We start from the raw sequence: 19,144 nt of genomic DNA, 5'->3' as shown, positions 1-19,144 counted from the left end.
TAATAATAATAATGTGTAATTAATGGCCCTGGCACCTTTATCCACATATTCTGGGACTGTCCCACTCTTGCTTCTCTTTGGCCTTCTCTCTCATATCTTTAAAATTCTATCTCATCCGTTTCTGCTTTTAGATCTACCATACCAGCATTATCTCTTTTGTCTATACAATGTAAATGCTTCTCACTAGACACTACAGCAGTAAAACTGACCTTAACCTTTTGATAGAAGCCACCTGATTCTCTTCTTCCTAACCTTCTGAAATCATCTTTTTTTTTTACAATTTAACTCTTTTGGAAGTCTAAGTGTCCTTGATCAACAGGACATACAGTGCCACTAACGGTAGATATAGATAACTGTTAACCTGTGATTTTTTTTTCTGTTAATTGCAGGGCCAAGTAGTTTTGGTGTTGTCTTTTTATAATTAGTCCATTGAATACATTTGTCATTTCATTGCATATTTTCCTATTAATATTTCACCACACACAAAAAAGTGTTATTGTCAATTCCAAATTGAGTTCAGTGTGATTGGGCCCAGCCAATGATGGGCTGGTATTCTACCAAGGGTTCTTTCCTCCCTTGGGCATAGTACTGCTGGTATGAGCTCCAGCCCACTGCATCCCTGAACTGGATTTATTTACTTACGAAAACTTAATTTTAAAAACACATGGCATTAACAGAAAAATTAATGATCAGTCCCTTCAGAATTTGTCACCCCTTGAAGGAATATTGTGATTCATCTGAAGATGCGTTTACACGCACGTCTGACGAAGAGTCTTCTGGAAGGTGATACATAGCTCTAAATGTATGTCTCGTCCCTGACGTCACCGTTTAAGAAGTGAAGCCACCTGATTCCAGAGAGAAGCGATGACCTCAGAGCCTATAATGCCCTATTCTCAGCAGGAGGAGGTGCCAGCTTAATACCATCAAGTGGAATTCTCAAGTGCTATCTTTCTTCTTAAATAGAAGATGACTTCACCAAACTCCAACTCAATGGGCGCGCATGAAGTGTTTCAGGACAAGCTAAAATAAATTAACTGTAAACTTGTAAAAGTATTAGAGCACCGTTTTCCGCGCTAGATAAGCATGGCTTTACTAGGATATTCTCTCCATGAGCTGGTGTTGTAAAAGTAAATCTTACCTCCGTCGAGCATCTACAAGACCCAACCCCTCTGGTCTCAATTTGGAGAGCCTAAAATTAAAGTGAGTGTCACAACTGTTACAACATGCAGGGGTCGAACCAATCGTCGCTCCTGCTATCCTTAGTGCCCAATCGGGATGCACAGATTTATCTCAGCGGGATTAGAAGAACGTCCATCCTTAGTTGTATATGGTCATGTCAAAGGCATTCCAGAGAAGCCTTCCCCCTGACGTGGAAAAGACTCTGGGATCTTTTTAAAACGCTCCCCGCACTCCCGTCCCGTATAGTGACAATCGTTAACAAGCCTCTCTGACTGCGCCGGTCGGGCTCATTCTTTTCACTGAACCCTTTTACAGCCGCAGCTGCTTCTACTGCCGCCCTCAAACTTTCTTGCTCTCTCTCGCTCTCTTTCTCTCCCAAGCTGCCTGTTAAGAGCTAGCTAACAGATTTCACACAAGACCGTCAATTAAAAAAGACCAAGAGGGCAGCCATCCTGATTATCCTTTTATATCAAATCCGGATTTATCATTCGTCTGACACACCCGCGTGCTCAGAGAAGAAAGATCGTTTCAACAAGGAGCTGCGAAAACAGAAACTTTTTTTCCAGCAACTGGGAGTTTAGGGATTCCGCGCGCCTGGCACTGACTCGCCGAACATTTTTTTCTTTTCATCAACAGTGTGCAGTTGATTTCAGCATTGATTTCTGGCCTCATTGATTGAGGTATAAAAAGGGGGCACAGAGACCAAAATCATGACGAGCAATAACGCATACGATCAGCAGCCTCAGTACTACCAGGGTACTGACAACGGAGAAGATCAAGAAGAGATGCCTGCCACAGAGAAAGACCTGGCAGAGGATGCACCCTGGAAGAAAATCCAACAGAACACCTTTACCAGGTGGTGCAACGAGCACCTCAAGTGTGTCAATAAGAGGATCAACGACTTGCAGAAAGACCTGACCGACGGGCTGAAGCTGATCGGGCTCTTAGAGGTTCTGAGCCAAAAGAAAATGTACAGAAAATACCACGCAAGACCGAATTTTAGGCAGATGAAGCTGGAGAATGTTTCGGTGGCACTGGAATTTCTGGACAGAGAACACATCAAACTCGTTTCTATAGGTAAGCGGAGCCCGCTTATGTTTGAATGGAGAAATGTGCTTGTTTAGTCACTTTACGGTTACCTGTGTGCCTACTTTCTAAACTGATGTCAGATCTGCGGGATCTTTTAAGAAAACTGAAGTGTTTAAGGGGTATAGTCGCAAACAGTGAGCCCCCGCACTGTGTGTGAATTAGCGGTGTTTCGAGACACGCGACAGTCGGAGAGGGAGGGCAGGGGTGACGACATGTACAGTCCGTCCGCTACCATACAGTAATAGAGAATGACACCCAAGTTGCAAAAACGTACAGTGCTACTCACGCTTGTAGTAAATAGAAAGTTTAAGCTGTGAGGTAAAGAGCAATAAGGGAATATAGCAAAAGCAGTCTGACATACTACTGAACTAATCACGAGTAGTGCTACAAAATACAACGTGGTCTTGCTGTTACGTTTATCAATTTCCTACCAAACCCGGGTTTTTTTTCATCCTGTGCAGTTATAAGGCATCAGTTATTAATCTTTTATAAAATCGTTAACTTATTATTGGCACATTATTTAGTTCAATGATATACCAGACACAGCACCTTCTAATTCTGAAGCAGCCTACAGTTTTAAGTGCTGGTATCGCACTGAATTTGTTCATAATTTCGCGCATTGCATCGAGTAAACAATTTGGCATCCGCTGAAAACGTTTTGTGATACAACTTTGGCAGTGCTTTTCACAGATGTTGCATTCTAGCACAAAAGCCCATCGATTTCAGAGATTTCTTTCAAGAATTGCGTTTTGAATGGTCATTACATTCAATAATTTACCCAGGTATTTTTAGTAGCTGCAGTTTATTCCATACCATCAATTAAATGCTTGACCATGATTGATAGCTAACTGGTTTATAATGGTCTGAGTGAATGCACAAATGTAATAATTTATATTCAGCTCATTTAATGGATTAAGAGTACTTCCTCTTTTGGAATTGTCTTTGAAATGTGACCTTTTTTGGTATCTAAAGTGATTTTAATGGTGTATTCCATTAACAGTGCTATATAACACAATGACTGGTTGACTATAAGCCTAGAGTACTAAACACTATTACAGATAAAGTCTAATTGAATTATACCACCATAAGTTGACCACATATATAGTCTATTTAAATAAAAACATTTATGCCACTTGCAACAAACATAAATACAAAAAATGATCAGAAAAACACAGTGCTATAGCATCTACTGTGTATATTTGTTATACTTACAACCTTCTTAACATGTTTATTGAAAACAATGAAGAAAAAAATGTACTGTATGTGTGTGCCACTGGGAGAAACTGTCAGGCCAACTCTAGTGGTAAGCTGAGTCACTTAGTATCGTTATATCATTAGAAATGACACAGTATGTATTCCAAATTAACAATGTCAAATATTCACATTCACACAAAAAAGTGTTATTGTCAATTCCAAATTGAGTCCAGTGTGATTGGGCCCTGCCAGTGATGGGCTGGTATTCTACCCAGGGTTCTTTCCTCCCTTGGGCATAGTACTGCTGGGATGAGCTCCACCACTCTGCATCCCTGAACTGGATTACCCGATTGTAATAATATTTAGTTATGAAAACTTAACTTTAAAAACACATGGTATTAACGGAGAAATTAAGTTGTATGTAAATGCTTTTTTGTGATTATGGCTGGATTAGGGCAATAGTAGTAATGGCAATGTAGCTAGCAGCACCAGATTGGACTTCAGTCAATTGGAGGATGCGAAGATTTTAACATATACTTTCAGTATGCTGGGGTACTATATTGTGACCAAGTGATATGATGTCACATCCTTGGACTGTGAGAGGAATGCAAAATGACATGGTGTCTTTTTCACAAATTCAATTTCCAGTTCAATTCTGTTACCAAAATTGAATACAATTTGGTCTCCATATACACACAAGCTGTATGAACATAATTGTGTTGGCAAAGTTGGAACTTTGTACAAGTAGCATAGTAGCCCTGGGGTTAGTGCTGCCATTTCACAAGTCCTGGCTTTGAGTCTTGTGCTGGGATGTTCTCTGCGTCTTTGTGGGCTTTCCTCCCCATGCCCAGAGATGTGCAGATTAAGTTAACAGGCAATTTGAAATTGGCCCTGTGGGTGTGGGTAAGCATGAGAGGGCCCTGAAGTAGACTTGCACCCTGTCCAAGGTGTCCTGCCTTGTATCCTTTGTTGCGGAGATGGGCTCTGGTCTCCTTTGACAGTTAAACTGAGTTAAGTTGATTTGAAAAATATATAATATATACATTAATTGCTAAACTTAAATTGTTTGATAGTACAGATAGTATAACTGTTGTTTTTGGCATAGCGCAGGTAAAGAGACATGCTCAGGTCACACAGCGAGTCAGCGGCAAGGACTGACCCAGCAATCTCCTGGTTTATTCTCTCTGCTCAAGTTATTTTACTTGGAGTTTATCTCAGACAGGTCCCTTACAGATCACAGAAATTTTCAGCCAAACCTTCAACAATAGATTAATTCTGGACCTATACTGAATTTCTCATCTAACAAGCAGGGGGAAATTCACTGGGTGTGAGAGCAATTAAACTGTATAGACGTCTTGCTGAGGCCAATGTGTGTTGTGCTTATGAGCTAAAGGTATTGTATTAATATAATTGTCACTGTTTTTGTAGTGTAGTGTGAAAGCACAGTTGTTAGCAGTGCTGCAGTATAACTCCAGGAAAATGGGTTAAAATCCAGTTACAGCCTGTTTAGAGTTTACACAATTTCCTTGTGCCCCTAAGGTTTTGCATTTCTGTTCTATTCTGGCATCTCAAAGATTTGCTTCATAATTCTAAATTGACGTGAGTAAGTGTAGGTGCACACATGCAATGGCCTAATTCCCCATACTAATGCTACTGGGATAAGCCCAAAACACTAAAAAATTGGCTAATACTAGAATAGGATCTACCCCAGGTTCGTACATTTGTCACTTAGTGATGTGCAACAAGGCCCTAACATGCAGTTTGTCTGCTCTTAGTAACTCCAACAAAGCCCCAGTGAGACTTTACGATGGGGGCTGCTGTTTAGTTATTTGCTACTGTACCAAATCTTAACACATGCTCTGATTATAGGTGCATTTTAGCAATTCTTTCAACTCTTACTGTGAAACTGGATCAACAAGCTTAGTAAATTAATAGTTTAATTCACCATAATGTATTGCCTTTTTCTTTCATTCCATTTCTTTCTTCATTCGAAAACTAATATAGAGCACCCAATACATTACAAATTTATGGTGTATATTATTGGATTTGATGATTCTGTCCTTCCTTTTCTCTTAACAAGTAGTCTTAGAACTGAAATGAGCTCCTAACACGAAGACACAAAAATCCAATTAGATGTGTTAACACTTCTTATGTGCTTCCTGTGTCATTTTATCATAATATAACATTCGCAAACTCTCTTAATCCAATACAGGGCTGCAAGAGTGACAGTCAGGGAACCTACTCCAGATAGCACTTGGTACCACATAGGAACCAGAACTAGAAGGGTGTCAGTCCATCACAAGCAATACAGATTTATTTTTGAGAATTGGATGACTTTTCTGTATGCTTATATTTCTCTCTAGTGAAAATAAACAAAAGCATTTAATTGCCTTAATAAGTAGCATCTGCTGATGAGCATAACTGGCAAAGTGTTAAAGAAATACGTACAAGCAATTAAAGGCAATGTTTTGCCTGATTATGTACCAACTGAGCACTGGCCGAGGCTAGCATTTGCCTTGTAACTACAAGTTTGAAGTTTCATTTTTGTGTGAATCTGAACAAGTAACTTATCCCGGTTAGGTGCTAACTGCAGAATCACTAAATAGAGTAGTAATAGTAGTAATAGTAACAGGTTTGTCACATTACAGAATTATATATATATGTGTGTGTGTGTGTGTAACAAATTGGACTTGTAAAGTGTTCATCACAGAAAGGCACAATATGAAATAATGGAGGTTGGAAGGTTTGGGGGCGGCACGGTGGCGCAGTGGGTAGCACTGCTGCCTTGCAGTTAGGAGACCTGGGTTTGCTTCCCGGGTCCTGTGTGGAGTTTGCATGTTCTCCCCGTGTCTGTGTGGGTTTCCTCTGGGTGCTCCGGTTTCCTCCCACAGTCCAAAGACATGCAGGTTAGGTGCACTGGCGATCCGAAATTGTCCCAAGTGTGTGATTGGTGTGTGGGTGTGTGTGTGAGTGTGCCCTGCGGTGGGCTGGCGCCCTGCCCGGGGATTTGTTCCCTGCCTTGCGCCCTGTGTTGGCTGGGATTGGCTCTGGCAGACCCCCGTGACCCTGTAGTTAGGATATAGCGGGTTGGATAATGGATGGATGGATGGATGGATAATGGATGGATGGAAGGTTTGGTATCACCATTCATGCATTCGTCCATTAATGATTAAATTCACTTAACCCCATTCATGACTGGATCCTATCCCAACAGCATCAGGCCCAAAGCAGGAGCTCTCCCTGGATAGAATGCCAGGGTACTGCACGGTACCCCTACCCACACACCCACACTTACTTGTAGTGGGCTGATTTAGAAACATGTACTATATAACAATATATTCCAATTCATGCACTGTATGTGAAACCTCAAACTTAAAAAATTTATAATGTTTTTCATGCATGACTTGAGGCGATCCACTTATAAATACTCCTCCTGTTTGAGGTGATGGAGGGATCCCTATGTGGTGAAACTAAATCCTTCATCTTAACAATGAGTGTAAGGTGGGAACTCATGTTGATGGGCATTAATGGCTTCAAAATATTAAATATTTAATTAAGCTTATTTAATATTTCATGTGCTGCATGATAAAAAAGTCATAAACTTGCTTACTGCTTCGAGCAACATACAACATAAATCCATTAAATCATAGACTTTCCCTAGGGGGCTGAACATTTGTATATACTAGCAACAAAAGTAAACAAAATATGAAACACAGATATTTTTTTGGTAGCATGCCTTTGTTTTTTTTTTGTTTTTTTTTGTCTTTAAAATGTTTCAAGGGGCTTTCTTGGGTGTTTTGTCTTCACTTTAGATTTGTTGTTACAGCTGTGTGAGCCCCAGTGAGAGCAACAGCTGGTCAACAGGCACAAACAAATTTCACAAAGAAGATTATAATGATTATTGTAATATTAATAAAGTTAGCGAATACCATAATTGTTTAGATTAATCCCATTTATTTCTGCACACTTTGTGACCCTGCAGCCCTGCTGTTTTTTAGGAGAAACTTTGTTGGCTTTTTTTAGAAACTTGTTTAAGGCATCACTAACATGAATGTATAAATAGGATTACAAATAGCCCAGAACGATGGCATGTAAAGTGCTAATCACCTAATTTTCACATTATGAGGATTTTTATATGGAAGATTCAACAGAATGAATATCATACTTTAATTATTCTTTATATATTTAAATATAGCAAAAAATCCTGTAATCTCCATGCAGAAAAGAAGCCATTTACAGGAAAACCGATACGGTTTGGACAGACTGTCTCCATCTAACATGAGTTGACACAATTTTTGACACATTCAAACTCCCTTTAACAGCATAACTGTACTGTTACCTTTGCACTTTTTTTAGGGTGAAATGGGTCAGATGGAGATATCTCTTTCAGGTGTAGTTTTTTTCAATATTCAGTTTGTAACCAAACTGTGAATTTCACTTTACAATCTGCAAAAAACATTTCCCAGATCTACTGTTCGCATGCAAGTTTAGACTAGCTGAGCTGTGGATGGCTACAATAAAAGGCACTAATAATCTACGAAATATTCTAACATCTTTCATCTGAAGGTTCACTTGATTAATGAAACTGTCCATCCATTTTCTTTACTCATTTTTTCATTGCAGTGGCCCAATCCTCCCTTTAAGGCCGGTCCATTGTAGGGCACACAAAAGAACGCATTTACGCTGGTTAAGCATGGACCAGTTTTCAGAAACAAGTGAAAACACAAGTGGAAAGAAACCACAATAGTCAAATAAAACACATTTAAGTGCAGGGATAACAAGTCATCCATCCATCCATTTTCCAACCCGCTGAATCCGAACACAGGGTCACGGGGGTCTGCTGGAGCCAATCCCAGCCAACACAGGGCACAAGGCAGGGAACCAATCCTGGGCAGGGTGCCAACCCACCGCAGGACACACACAAACACACCCACACACCAAGCACACACTAGGGCCAATTTAGAATCGCCAATCCACCTAACCTGCATGTCTTTGGACTGTGGGAGGAAACCGGAGCGCCCGGAGGAAACCCACGCAGACACGGGGAGAACATGCAAACTCCGGATAACAAGTCAGCTCAAATTAAATAATTTCCAGGCTGGGTATTGAATCCAGGTTCTTTGAACCATTAGACCATATCTCTAACTACTACATCACCTTGCTGCTGTATTTTTAAATACAGGAAATTTTATGGAAAAGTTTTTATTTTTAAATCAAAGGAAAATTTAATGGTACCTTTCCTCATGTTATCACTATGAAAGATGCTTGAATGTTTAATTGATTATAAGAGCCATTACTACTGTACAGCCATCTGCAAAAGTTTAAAGTTGCACGCTAGTGGTAGATCTGGAAAGTGTTTTTTGCTTTTTCCACTTTGAAGTGCCTACACTCGACAGAGTGGATAGCTGCTGTTATTCCATAACATTTGTCATAACTGAAAATTGCAACGGCCAGACATGATCATACACAGAAGGAATTAATTACAAAAGTTTCCTTTTTTTAGTTATGTTAATTGCCAATTGCAAATTGTCAGTGTGTGTGAATATGGGGTGTTGTGTGTGTGATTGTGTGTGCTTGTCAGTAAGGGTGTTCCTTGTGATGGGCTGGAGTCCTATCATGGCCTGTTTTTATGGTGAAGCAGCCTTTGGCCCCTACAAACCTGAAATGGATTGAGAAAGTTCTAGAACCAACTGATTAAACTGAGTCCATTGAGGGCTGTAGTGCCTGCACAGTCCTCAAATGTACCTGAATGTTATGCCAGGCATACATTTTCTAACTTGATAATAATTTGCATTGTTTAGATATTCAGATAAAGATTTAGATAAATAACATGTATATATACAGTATATTCTGGATATGTTTTGTGTTACTGTGAAGTGGATGGCACCACAATTTTCTGAATAAGATCTTGTCTAGACTGTAGATTATCCACAGTGTTCCATTTTTTAAGCCTGCGCAGAGGTTTTTTTAGATATTTTAGAAATAGCAGCAGGGTGAAAGGCGAGAAAGGGCATTGAATGCAGACAGTGATGAGGTCAGTTCTTTGTGGAATGCTTGGGTTCAGAGCCACGTTCATAACTATTTGCTACATTATGTTTAGGAGTGTGTCAAATTGCTTTTAGTTTTGCAGCTTCCTTCTAATGAAAAAACACGGAAAGGTGTAAAAAAGCATAAATTAACATGAGAGACAACGATTCAGAGGCCCTGGTTTTTTAAACCAGATTTTTTTAAATCACAATCACATTCCTGCCAGTAGCCAGCAGTTGCTGATTTTAGCAGCTGAGCTCAGCATTGCAGGCCAGTGTCCTCTTTTCCCCACGTGTCTGAATATGAGTTGGTAAGCAGGCATGCAAAAACAAGGCTGTACCACAGAATGACAGTGCAGATCTGCTGGAGCCTTCTAGAAGGATAGCTTTCAAGACCTTTTCTCCTGAGAGGTCAACTTCTGCAAGACGTTCCTGCCACCTGTCCAGAAACCCCTAGAAAAAGCTTGCCCGTTATGTGAGAAACTGCCCTTGAGCAAGAGGAATTCATAGTTAGGACACTAGTTACTGTCATCTTGTTATTTTATACTTGTCTTATTAAGACAGTGATAATCTCCTGCTGGTCATGTCACAGAACCTGGCTAGATATATCAGAGCAGCTTTAATTTCTAGGCTTTATAGTTGTCACATAAGCATTCTAGAAAGTTCTACCGCATAATAAACCTCGTTGATGCACCTTCTCTTTTCAAATGGGATTGTTTGCTTTGCATTAGTGCTCATTCTTTGTTTTGGATATGCTCGAACCAGTGGTCACATTTTAGCAGAAAGGGTGTTTAACTGTAAACCTGCATCTGTCTTAGAGCATTGCTTGTTACAGATACTGCCTCAAAACTTCAGCTGTCTCAATCCAGTCACTGTATGTCTTCCCCAGGTTTGCTAAGGTTTTTCTCTGGCAATTCTAGTTTATCTTCTGCATCCCAAAAGTTAGTTGGCCACTCTAAACTTTTCCTGTGTGGACATGGACATAAATGTGCCCAGTGAAGGAACTATCCCTTATCTAAAGTTGTTTCCTGTCATGCACCCAATCCTTACTGAGCATCCCTGGAACGCAATAAGCAAGGTGGATGGATGGGTGAGCAGTACTAGGTGCAAAAGGATCTTCATACACTCACTGACAACTTTATTAGGTACACCTGTTCAACTGCTTGTTAATGCAACTATCTAATCAGCCAATCACATGTCAACAACTCAATGCACTGAGGCATCTATATTACTAACCGAGAATGCTAAACCGGATGATGGACGCAGGCACATCCGGCCATGGGCCGTAGCTGCAAAAAGACGTACTGCGCAGGCGCAAAAAGAGTCCGCGAGAGTCGTCTGAGGAGCCGAGAAAGGCGGACAAAAGAGGGCGAGAGAGGCGGATGAGGGTCCGCGAGAGGCGCAGGCACAAAAAGAGTCCGCGAGAGTTGGAGAAAGGCGGACAAAAGAGGGCGACAAAGGCGGATGAGGGGCCGCGAGTGGCGGACAAGACCACAGAAAAAAGGAGTGAGCACATACAAAAAGGAGTCACACGAAACTAAACACACCAAAAAAAAAGAACAGACGAGCGCACAACAGCAAGGCACGACCACACCCCCCCCACCCCCCCACCCTACAGGCACGAGACACACACCAAGAGGGAGATTCAACAAGCCCATGGAAGACAAAAAAAAGAACACAAAACCACCCCACAGACCCTACAAGAAAGGGACGGGACACACACACACCCAAAGCCACATCTTCTAAAGTGAACGTCGACACCTTCACACTAGGCAGCATAGGCGTCGGCATAGGTGTCAAGCCCATGGAACACAAAAAGAAAGAAGACGCTCGCGCAACAACAATCCTCAACCCCCCCCCCCCCCCCCCCCCCATCAATAAGAAGTGACACCCAAAACCACATTTCTAAAGGAAACGTCCATATTAAACATACGTCATCTGAACACCTTCACACTAGGCAGCATAGGTGTGAGCATAGGTGGATCTCCTTACAATATAGCACTATTAACCGTTCAACTGCAGAAAAGGCTACATATTAACAGTGAGTGCAATCCTCCTTATTACTTATCCAATGCACGACGTAGACTGAAACGGACTTTTCGCAAAGCGGTGGCAAATCAATTAAAACTACAAAATAGCGCGTCACAAATAATGTACATGCAACAACGCGGCAGTCAAACGCCACAAGCAAAACATGCCCGTCGCGGACATCAATGCCAGACACCTGCTAAATGCTTACGCCAGTTGGCTGACAACGCCTTCAATAATGAGTCCACTATTGAGGAAAATTCATTGGGATTAATGAATGTTATTTGCAATCATTGTCATTCACTTAAAGACAGAGTAGAAAGGAAACTAAAACGTCATAAACAGGTTGAACAAGGGGGCCACGCACATGGACAGCAGGTTACAGATAATGAAGACCGGAATTCAAAAGCTTGAAAAACATGAGCTCAACTGACCACAGATACAAACTGAAACGAGAAAAACTACGGGGTCCGCAGTAGTCCACAATGCACCACGTAATAGTACGGACGAAGCTCTGTATTACCGGTGGGGGACTCCAGAATGACACGGGCAAACGCGCCGTATTAAACGTGCGTCATCCGGACACGTAGCTGCCCAGCGGGCACGGGTTCAAAACACCGGGGGTAGGCGAGCGAAGCGAGCAGGGGGCGAAGCCCCCTTGTGTAGGCATAATCAGATGACCTGCTGAAGTTCAAACCGAGCATCAGATATTGGTGCCAGAGAGACTGGTCTGAGTATTTCAGAAACTGCTGATCTACTGGGATTTTCATACACAACCATCTCTAGGATTTACAGAGATGGTCTGAAAAAGGGAAAATATCCAGTGAGTGGCAGTTGTAAAAATGCCTTGTTGATGCCAGAGGTCAGAGGAGAATGGACAGACTGGTTCGAGCTGATTGAAAGTAAAGAGTAACTCAAATAACCACTTGTTACAAACCGAGGTATGCAGAAGAGCATCTCTGAACGCACAACACATCAAACCTTGAAGCAGGTGGGCTACAGCAGCAGGAGATCACACCAGGTGCCACTGTTGTTCACTAAGAACAGGCAACTGAGTCTACAATGGGCACAGGCTCACCAAAATTGGACAATAGGAGAATGGAAAAACGTTTCCTGGTCTGATGAGTCTTGGTTTCTGCTGTGGCATTTGGATGGTACAGTCAGAATTTGGCGTCAACAACATGAAATCATGGATCCATTCAGCCTTGTCTCAAGCCTTGGCTGATGGTGGTGGTGTAATGGTGTGGGGGATATTTTCTTGGCACACATTGGGCCCCTTAGTACCAAATGAGCATCATTGAAATGCCCCAGCCTACCTGAGTATTATTGCTGACAATATCCATCCCTGCTACTTCCAGCAGGATAACGCGCTATGTCACAAAGCTCAGATCATCACAAAGTAGTTTCTTAAACAGGACAGTGAATTCACTGTATTCAAATGGCCTCCACAGTCACCAGGTCTCAATCCAACAGAGCACCTTTGAGATGTGGTGGAATGGGAGATTTGCATCATGGATGTGCAGCCAACAAATCTGCAGTAACTGTGTGATGCTATCATGTCAATATGGACCAATATGGTCCTCCCATACCTTAATGATGTGCCTGCTGTGTTGATTACCAACTCAAATTTGTCCTATTGTAGATGTGTCCAACATATATGACTGTTCCCTGTGATGAACTGGCACTCCATCCTGGATTGGTTCTTTTTATATACCCAATATGGCAAAGACAGGTTTTGGATCTAGCGACTTTGAGTTAGAAAAGCTGGTGAGAATATGGATTGATTGATGTTCAAGAGAATTATAGAGCATTTTCAAACTTGTTTGGACAGCCCTCACATGCTAAATGGATGTCTTACTTATCTACTTGAATACAATCTGGATTCAATATAAGAACACGGTTGACTTAATTTATCAAACTTCCAATGAAACTGCTATTTAATTTACATTTCATCATTTTTGCCCACTTGTAATTTTTGACCTTCTGGCTCTTTCCAGAGGATGAATACAGTGTTTTACCATATTTTACTGGATTACTTGATTGTCTTGATTTCTGACTGCTGTTGCTAATTTGCCCAATGTTGTTGTTCTGTTTCTCACCCCTAACAATGTATTACATGCAGATGAAGGTAATTTGAAAAGTGCCACTAGCAGATAGCATCTCTGGGGTGATGTTTGGGCATAGCATCTCACCATCTGGTGCTGCATAATGCTTAATAACTGTGGCTTTTATATCTCCTTGCTTTTGTAACATGTAAGTTAAGTAATAGTTCTACATAAATTTTAACATTATTTTAACGTTATTTGTTATGGCCTGGTCAAGAGTTTTATTTATGTAAGTACTTTTGGCATGCAACGTATGCTTCAGTATTTTAAAAAGTACTACTACTTCATAAAAATGTTTTAACCTTAAAACAGACAGCTGCAGATTCATTAATATTTATTTTGACTTTTCATTATTACTTGACAAGTACTCTGATTGAGTAGCAGAGTGTCTTGGGTTTGTTGCCTCTGTGGAGACAGCATTTTCTCTCAATCCCCAAGGATATCTGTTCATTATTTGATGATTAACTGCTGAGAAGGCCCTCAGATTGTTTGGCATTATGTCTGTTTCACATCTTGTGCCTAGTGATTCTAGATAGGTGCTCATGTGAAGACAGGTGAAAATAATTGCATTTATGGTTGAGCTCAGCAATATCATGACAACACAGATGTGAATCATGGGAATTCAAATATTTATTTAATGTTCACAATTTTGTTAGCCTTCAGATACTGTATGTTATCATAAATGAAGTGTTTTCTAATGAGATGTAAAGTGGGATGACAACCTTTGTATACAGGAGAGGCTTTTTCAATATCTCAAATGAAAAATGTTGATCTAACCAAATTTTTATGTGAAAATGTCCTTTCACACAATTTACATTCAGGTTTTTCAATATACTATCACCAAAAAATGTCGAGTTCAGAGCAGAGTGGTTGATTTAAATGTAATTAGCCTTTGTTATTATTACAATCAACAGACACTTTGCCCAATTCAAATACCAACCTTATGTGGTGGGCTTCACTTGACCATTGCCTACCATTTATATTTTAATGTGATACAGAATAGCCTGCTTCTAAAAGTTTCATTAAAAGAATACAATAGTTTACAGCAGTATTTTATTAAACTCAAACTACATCTGTGTGAACTCAGTGTCTCAATCAGTAAAGAGTTCCAAAGCACTTCCAATAATGCATCTGGAGGGGGATATCACCATCAAACCCTGGCTGGCAATAAAGGCAAGCACCAAATCTTTATTTCCTAAAGATTTATTCTTCACAAAAAAGTATTCCAATTACAATGAAGCTCCATGGAGCACAAAGGGAAAATGGAATTGCCTTAAACACAAAGGAAATCGAAATCAAACAAGTCCCAGTACAGATTCCAAAAGCAAGGTCAAACAAAAGAGCCGACAGTCATAAAAATCAGAGATCTACTTCACAGATCACAATAAGCAGAAGTTCACTCAACAGCTTCCTAGTGTATTCACGATGAACCGCCAAGAGCTGTGGAAGACCCTCCGGATTTATAGGGCGGAGGGCAATTCCTGGTGGAGATTGGCAGGTGACCCACAAAACACATGGAACATGACAAAGGCAGCTTATACATAGACAAAATTAAAAATAAAGGATGACACCCATAATCAACATAAATCAAAGAATCCAAAATGAACAAAAGAGACATAAAAACATGAATTTGAACCCCAGCGAGGAAAGAAATCCTGGCTGAGACTTAACATTATCATTTGTTGGAGATGATATTTAATTTATGCAAAGAAACTCTGCTTTCGTTTTGTTTTCCAGACAAGATACTCTTTTTAAATGCTTCAAGGTATTTTATTCCTTAAAGCATTCTTTTGGTTGAATTTTACACACAGCCCAGTCCCCTTATTTTTTATTGGAACTTTTACATGGTTACTAGGTTTTTTTAGGTCAACATTTAAGGCAGCCTTGCATCTGTGGCATCCTCTTATTTAATTATATGCCTAGAAGTATCAGATGCAAGGGGGAAATTATGCTGTTTGGGACACCAGTTTACCTGAGAACATACTCACTCACAAGGACTGACACTCTCACTCATTTGTACCTAGCTACTTTAATTTTGAGATATCAATGAATATGATGTATGATGTGAGCAGAAACTGGAGAACCCACAGAAATCATGGAGAAAAGCATTTCCAATAATGCATCTGGAGGGGCATATCACTGTCAAACCCTGGCAAGTAATAAGGGCAAGCACCAAATCTTTATTGAAAAATGGAGAATGTGCAAACGTTAAACATCATGGATGGACTGAAAAAATCATTAAGGTCCTAATAGATGAAATGACACATCACATTCTTATGACTTTATCGTGTTGCCATTTCTATCGACAACATAAAATAAACTTATCTCCTCATTTTTAAACCTGGGACATAGAGTGGTGATTTACCAAAATACATATAATATAGAAATAAGAGCTCACAACACGCTGCTATATTTATTTAACAACTGTGTCCACTGTGTATTTAAGAATTCTCTGAAGTTCTGTGCCTTTCTCATTATGCATTCCATTATATAATACAGAACAATGCCATGCTCATAAACATTTCTCCATTTTCCGCAAATGGCCTGTAGTGGGCTGATTGGTTTGTTTAGATATGAGCCTGACTCAGTACAATTTCTGGCAGCTTTCATGGAAGCACATGAGCAGAGGTAATGTGTCTAATCACAATAAGTACAACGTGATGTGCTTGACTAAAAGCATCCAGAATAAAATCAAAACAATACTGGTTTGTATGATCAAAAAGAGAACAGTTGATTTTTAATTAATTAAAGTAAGATCAATTGAATTTGTGTACATTATTCTCATTTATGCCACTTTGTGCAACAGAATTTTATATATGGAGAATGGGGAAGTTTCCTTTATAAAAATATGTAATTCGCACTTGCTATTCAGGAATGGGTGGTATTTCAGAATCTGAAATGTTAGACAATTACTTTTAAGGTTTTGTTTCATTATGTTTTGATTTTATTTACTGTATAAAGTCTGTACACATCTTTTAAATGTCCAGTATTTGTGTAGTAAGTATAGACTACCAAGTACTGTGGTAGGGAGTAGGACCGTAGGGACCTTCAAATCTTGACTTGATGTTATTTTGGAGAAATTAGGTGGATCGGACTGGTAAGTTCTGAATGGCATGTTCTCATCTCATTATTTCTAAGGCATCAAATCTGTGGAATGCGATGTCCAAATGGCAAACTGAAATGAGTAACTGTGTACCATTACTCATTCTACAGTTTTTAAGAGAAACATCTTTGTCAATTTACCTAAATCATTCTAATAACAATGTCCTCCCTTCAGCCTAGTAACAGATATGAATGTTGCTTGGCCAGTCCAGATAGACTTTTGTTTTAGCCATAACTCTTTAAAAGACAGTAGAAAATGAGTCTCCTCTAGTCAGCTGTAGAGTTAATCCCATGCTGGGCCTTTATTGGTACACCAGCCTGTCTTTAAAAAGCATCATGAGAGTTATAGAATGGCAAGGCAGATACAGGGAGTGATTTATCTAGTTACACTAAAGAATTTTTCAAGCCAGGACCATCCAAAATATCATGTTGTAACTTCATCCATGTCAATAAGTCTATTGGATAAAGAGCTCAAAACGAGCCTGTAAGAAACAATGAAATGGCAGCACAGTTTATAAATGACGCATCAGTGTTCAGTCATGGATGTGCTCCGTTTCAGCTCCCATATGAGTGATTGATAGCAAGACAGCTGGACTCTGGGCTTTTTCCAGCAACAGTTACTTAAAATAACCAGGGGCTCAGAGGCAAGAAGGTGAGACATATCAGTAGAGCTTGAGTGGCACATCATGGAGACATTTTCAGGGCTGCAGACAGAGCCAGCAAAAAATGGCAAAGTGGATTAGTATGGAACAAAAATGTGTAACCACCTAGAATAATAATTCAAATAAAGTTACCATATCACCTTGCAACATAAAACAGTCAGATCTAATTTAATGTGATTGTTAATATCTGTAATTTTACTGTTTTTTCCAGTCTGCCTGTGATAGAAAAACTTTAACTGGAATTACAAAAGAATGTTACATGACTTTGGAAATATTCAACACTTACATATGAATTAGCAATGAAGTGCTAGATTTGACCCTCCCCTTCATGATTATGAAAGCAGAATGTTGAGTGTGTTTTGAAATAAAACATTCTTATTGAAAGGAGAAAACAATTAAAAAGAAATCAAATATATGAAAAATAAGTCATTTTTTTTTGTAAATGCTATGGAGCAATTCTTAGTACTGCTAAAAGGCAGAGTTTATATCCTGGTCCTGGGGCACTCTTTGTCTGGAGCTTGCACATTCTGCAAGTAATCGAATTGTCCTCCCATATCTCACTGTCAATCTTGTTTAGCTAAAATGTGACACAGTGTTGGCCACCTTATGAGAGGTGAGAGGTGCTTACATGAGCATTTCCTCTGATGGACTGGTGTTCAGTGACACTCACACCCAGAACGTTATACTAGATTAAGAGAAATGGGTAATTACATAGATGGATAGACTAGATTACTTTTCTGCAATGTTTTGATTTCTTTCTCAGAGTTGGTTCAGAGTATGCCCAGTTCTGTCTGGATAGGCTGACACCCCCCCAAGACCCTGATATGGAAAAACAGATATGAAAACTGAAACGTTGGATGCAGTATATTTTACCTTGTGGACACGGGTTATTTACTATTCTTCCAAGAGTCCAGCTCCAATTCCTGGCCTTAAGTTCACAAAAGAAATGTTAGAGTGAGATATGAAAGATGTTCAGCTGGACTGTCCACTTGGTATCCTGTTCTGACTGCCTTAGGCTGTTCCAAAAACAGATAAAGTTGAAGATTATTTTTTTGCTCAGTTTCTGCATCTTTAAGAATCGTTTGAATGACTGAAAACTGTACTTCCTTGCAGTTATCAAACCGGTCCTGTTCTGGGATCATGGGGCAAAACAGAATTCCAGTGAATTATGTATCCTTTATGAAAAGCAGAATGCATCTCTCTCTCTCTGTGATGAAGGAGGTAGTGGAGTAGCTCAAGGCTTAACTCCTCAACTTTTTTTCTCAATTACTCTACCCTTAAAGGCCTTATGTAATAACACTAGAAGTGCATACATACATTTGAATTCCTCAGAGACTTGAAGGTTCAGCATGATTGAAAGCTTTTTGTTTCTAAAACAGATTTCTGGCAGAGATCTTTACATGTGGCTCGTGCAGGATTTCACTGGTGCGGTTTCTGGAGGAAACAGCGGAGTACTCTGAACCTTGCCGTTGCTCCACTACATGACCTGTAATTGTAACCATGTGTCTGCTAGAGTAAGCAGACTGGAATGCATTTATCAGGCCAAATAGTATCTTTTTTGCAGAGTGTAGAGAGTGTGTGATAATTAGGATGATGTATTAAAAAAAGGATGTCCATCAACATTTCCCATCAATTACAATTAATGTTTGTATTCTGTTTTATGAAAGAAATCATTAAACATTTCTTGTACTGATTTGCAATCTATGAAAAGTGAAAACAAAGTGACTTCTTTAACAGATATTGTTTCACTTAAGCATTT

At 39.9% G+C, this 19,144-nt stretch overlaps 1 protein-coding gene across 4 annotated transcripts in view; it reads left to right on the top strand.

The window, feature by feature from the left end:
* Positions 1-1,399: 1,399 nt before the first annotated feature.
* The window catches only part of flncb (filamin C, gamma b (actin binding protein 280)), a 148,723-nt gene continuing 130,978 nt past the window's right edge, over positions 1,400-19,144 (top strand). For 3 of the 4 annotated variants that reach the window (XM_028813192.2, XM_028813185.2, XM_028813176.2), the window contains exon 1: positions 1,400-2,256. In XM_028813192.2, the coding sequence (XP_028669025.1) occupies positions 1,890-2,256 (367 nt within the window). In that variant the 5' untranslated portion in view covers positions 1,400-1,889. The remainder of the gene's footprint in view (positions 2,257-19,144) is intronic. The other variant, XM_028813200.2, reaches the window with a different exon arrangement.

Source organism: Erpetoichthys calabaricus, chromosome 1, assembly GCF_900747795.2.
Source record: "Erpetoichthys calabaricus chromosome 1, fErpCal1.3, whole genome shotgun sequence".
Taxonomy (NCBI): domain Eukaryota; kingdom Metazoa; phylum Chordata; class Cladistia; order Polypteriformes; family Polypteridae; genus Erpetoichthys; species Erpetoichthys calabaricus.
This window is presented reverse-complemented; position numbering and strand designations above follow the sequence as displayed.